Here is a 3997-nt window from a genome sequence, read left to right as displayed (position 1 = left end):
ACCAGTCGCTTGTCTGCTGCCTTAGTGCTTCTTGAATTCCATGCAATTATCAGACATCTGTTATTGCTTGAATATAACTGTGGTCATGCTTTGACCGTTGCCTGGTAAAAACATTTGCTGGTTGTTGTTACTCCGCCTCATGTGTTACACACTTATATACATTTAGTACCTTCACACTTACTGTGTTGTTGATTTAATGAAAGTTATGGCCATCGGCCAGGCTGCGTCGTTATATATCTCTACACCATTACCACAGTTTGTGTCTGCCTAACTTTCTTGGGGTGTTAGGTCATGTGTAGTATGCCTTCGCGCAAAAGGCCATGATTATATGTCATTCACTAGTGTGGGCTGAGATTTTAGAAGGAACTAAATAGAGAAGTGGACCATTTTGTTGCCCCTTCCAGGTGGACTTGACAAAATTTCGGCCGTAAATCAAACTGTTGTAAAATAGACCCCAATTTTGGTTGGAGTCCCGCCTCCATATTGCAGTTTAGCAAACGCTTAGTGCATGACGTCCGGGGAAAGAGAATCATTTTCACTATTGGTGGGGGAAGAACGATGCGAAAGTGTTTCGAGTGAGAAAGGACGCTAAATGTGTGCGTATGGGAAGAACTGGGAAGGCCCGAGATCCGGATGAGGGTCGTCTCGACCATCCAGCGGCCTGAACCGTGTGTATCAAAGGCTGAGTGTTCGGGCTTTGACACACGGGAGCATGAGGAGGCTGCTATTTTTGTACTCACTCTTCAGTACTTCAGAAAAAAAGTACTCACTCTTCTCAAGCTGTAAGTGCACCGACGTAGGGGCACGCACCTGTCAAGCATTGCCCAGCCGCTTGATTGTCTCGCGATTCGTGAAGTCGGATCCCGTGGGAGGGCAAAGTAAATCTTAAGTTTCAATCGTTGTAACTTATGATTTTCTCGCTCACTGTTACCAGGTTTCATAGATAATTTTTTGAGACTTTTTTCGTCGAACGCAGGCACAAAAATCATGATTTTATCGGTCACTCGTACTAAGTTACAAGTGTTGAAACTTAACATTTATTTTCAAAGTTCGTCAAAACATATTTAAGGTGAATATTATTTGAAAGCCCACATCACAAGAAACACGAATATAAAAATAATATTTAATTCGGACTATTCGTTCAAAAGATATGAAAGTTTGAAAATCAGAAGCATAAATTAAAGCTCGCGCGAGGGACTCGGTGCCTTGAGACTTGTGTGACAGAAATCCTCTCCCAATGCAAAGCAACAGCATGTAGATACCAAATATCTCACATCGAGATTTCTGCGCAACACAATAATTCATCAAGAAGATTTGGACACATTGAACGTTGCACGCAAATTAAGTGGATCAGTCAATTACTTACATCCGTGTCAAAACTCTGGCCTCGTGTGGCCGTGCTTTAATTTTGTGTGTTAGTGCTGGTTTGCTGAGCTGCAAACTCAATTCAGACATGCAAGTATATGGTCAATTTGGACGTACAAACCACTGACTGCAACGTATATATTTATTGATTGATCGAGATGCGTGGGCATACACTTCTCATTCGCTACCAGAGTACAGTAACAAATAAAAACAATAGCTCTTGTTCATTCAATATAAGCCCTCTTACAGTCTATAATCACTTTTTTTTTTGTATCAGCATCCTACAAATATACCCTCTGCCGGCATAGATCACAAAACAAATAAGAACCAACTTTCCAAATAAATAATAATCAGAACTGAAGCAAAAGAAAAAAAAGATAAATTGAAAAGAATATCAATGTCCTAAATATAGGGATCTGTGCAGCTCCTGGAACTTTATGTGACAGTAGCTCAATCCACTTATTCCATTATGGTGCTCGTAGTTTTCTCGATGAGGTCCCATGCACTCTTCACATGTCTCTCTTCCTGAAGCGACGATCCAACGGCGAACTGGAGAATGAACTTGTCACCAACCATCGTGTGTGCAAGATAAACCTTGCCAGTCTTGTTCAGTTTCTCCATTAGTTGACGGTTTGCCTCATCGGCATCCTCTTCTGTCATGCATCCACTTGGCTTGATCCTAAAGCATACAAGAGCAAAGTTCCTCGGTACGACCACCTCGAACCTGTTGTCGGCACGAACAAAATCTAAAAACATCTTAGCCATGGCGACATCACTGCGGATGTGCTCTTGGAGCTTTGCGGTACCATAGGTGCGCATGACCATCCAAATCTTGAGTCCACGGAAGCGTCGACCGACGCCAACCTGCATGTCCTTAAGATCGGTGACCTCGCCAGACTCGGTAGCGTCGTTCTTGAGGTACTCCGGATTTGTCTCCAATGAGTCGCTCAGTCGGTGAGCATCGCGGACATAGAGACAAGTGCAATCAAGACATGTGAGGAGCCATTTGTGTGGGCTCATGCTAATGGAGTCCACGTGCTCGATGCCATCGAGATGGTGGCGAAATTCCGGGCAGATACACGTGCTGCCAGCGTAAGCAGCATCAACATGGACCCAAGCATTGAACATGGTGGCAATGTTGGCGATGGCGCCCACTGGGTCGACGGCGTTGGAAGACGTGGTGCCTACGGTGGCACAAACATATGTCGGCACGAGACCGACGTCGACATCAGCTTGCATTACCTCGAGAAGCTTGGTCGGGTTAAGCCCGTAGTTAGTTTCCGGCCCGGTAGGGATGGAGCGGATGTTGGCGGGGTCGAAGCCTGCGAGGTGGCATGCCTTGAAGAATGTGGAGTGGGTCTGGTCGGCAGCATAGACAACCAAGCGTGTCATGTGGGACAAGCCAACGGAGCCACTCCGACGTAGAGCTGCATCACGGGCGGCGACTAGTGTGACGAGCATTGCCTCACTGGTCGTGCCGAGGATGACGCCACCGCCGGTGCCATGGCTAGTGCTGGTGTGGTTCATGAAGGTGGTGGGTAGGCGCAAGAGCTGCGTAAGCCAGTCGAGGGCGAGAACCTCCATCTGGGTGGCTGCGGGCGAGGCCTGCCATGTGAATCCGACGGTGTTCATGGCAGAGGCTATGAGGTCGCCAGCGATGGCGGCCGCGCTATTGGTGGAGGGGAAGAAGGCGAAGAAGTTGGGGCTGGCCCTGTGCATCATGCCGGGGACAACAGAGGTCCTGAGCTCCTTCATGGTGACATCGAACGACGCAGAGTGGGTCGGCGGGGACGCGCTGAGCTCGTCTTGCAGGTATCCCGGCTTCACGTTGGGAAGAACCGGCATGGACTCGACGGTTGTGTAGTAGTCAGAGATGAAGTCGACGGCCTTGTGAAGATATGCGCGGACATCTTCAGGGTTGAGCGGCTCAAACGCAGCCTTATCGTAGGGGGAGGCGGAGAAGGACATTGGGTGGGTGTCCAAGCTGCCCATTTTTGAGACGGCTTAACCCTTGATTAGGATTGGATCAAAGGTGGTGTGAGGTTTCTTGGCTTGATGAAGTGGAGCTAGCTCACTTTGCTTCGCTTTGCTGCCGGAGAGCAAGGAGAAGCAGAGGAGGAGAGCTAGCAGTGCTAGCTTTGCTGCTTGGTTTGGTGAATGGAGTGTTGGTTTGGTGAATGGAGCGTCGGTGTGGTATATATAGCACTTCTGGATGCGGGAAGCGGCGTGGCGGTGTGGGTGTTGGACGGGTCGTGGTCGCGAGCGCTACCAAAGTGCATGCGTGGGTAGGTTGGTAGGTAGTCATTCTCACGGACCCAGCACTAACGAGGAACAATTTCTTGAAGACGACACGTCGAGAGGAACAGGCAAACCTCGTCCGATATGCATGGTGGCGTCCGTTAATTGGCCACAATCCAGCTGCTTAAGCTCTTGCACTCATGCATGGATCGTTTTCGTCACCACAAAAAATCGCCTTTTGTTCTTATTATCAAGGCTTGTGCTACTTGTCGATCGGCCCATTGGCGAGGATCCGCCGGGTCGCTGTTCGACACGATTTTGTACCAAGAAGTGGTCGAGAAGTTAAATAGTAACCACCACTTAGAAAAATGTTAAATACCACAAGTGCATATAG

At 48.2% G+C, this 3997-nt stretch overlaps 1 protein-coding gene across 1 annotated transcript; it reads right to left on the bottom strand.

Annotated features, from left to right (window-relative positions):
• Nucleotides 1-1590: 1590 nt before the first annotated feature.
• Nucleotides 1591-3511, bottom strand: LOC123083251 (tryptophan decarboxylase 1-like). The gene has a single exon (XM_044505332.1). It carries the CDS (start codon nucleotides 3355-3357, stop codon nucleotides 1825-1827), a length of 1533 nt encoding a protein of 510 aa, XP_044361267.1. The 5' UTR covers nucleotides 3358-3511; the 3' UTR covers nucleotides 1591-1824.
• Between the last annotated feature and the right edge of the window lie 486 nt (nucleotides 3512-3997).

The sequence above is a fragment of the Triticum aestivum genome, chromosome 4A (assembly GCF_018294505.1).
Source record: "Triticum aestivum cultivar Chinese Spring chromosome 4A, IWGSC CS RefSeq v2.1, whole genome shotgun sequence".
Lineage (NCBI taxonomy): Eukaryota > Viridiplantae > Streptophyta > Magnoliopsida > Poales > Poaceae > Triticum > Triticum aestivum.
This window is presented reverse-complemented; position numbering and strand designations above follow the sequence as displayed.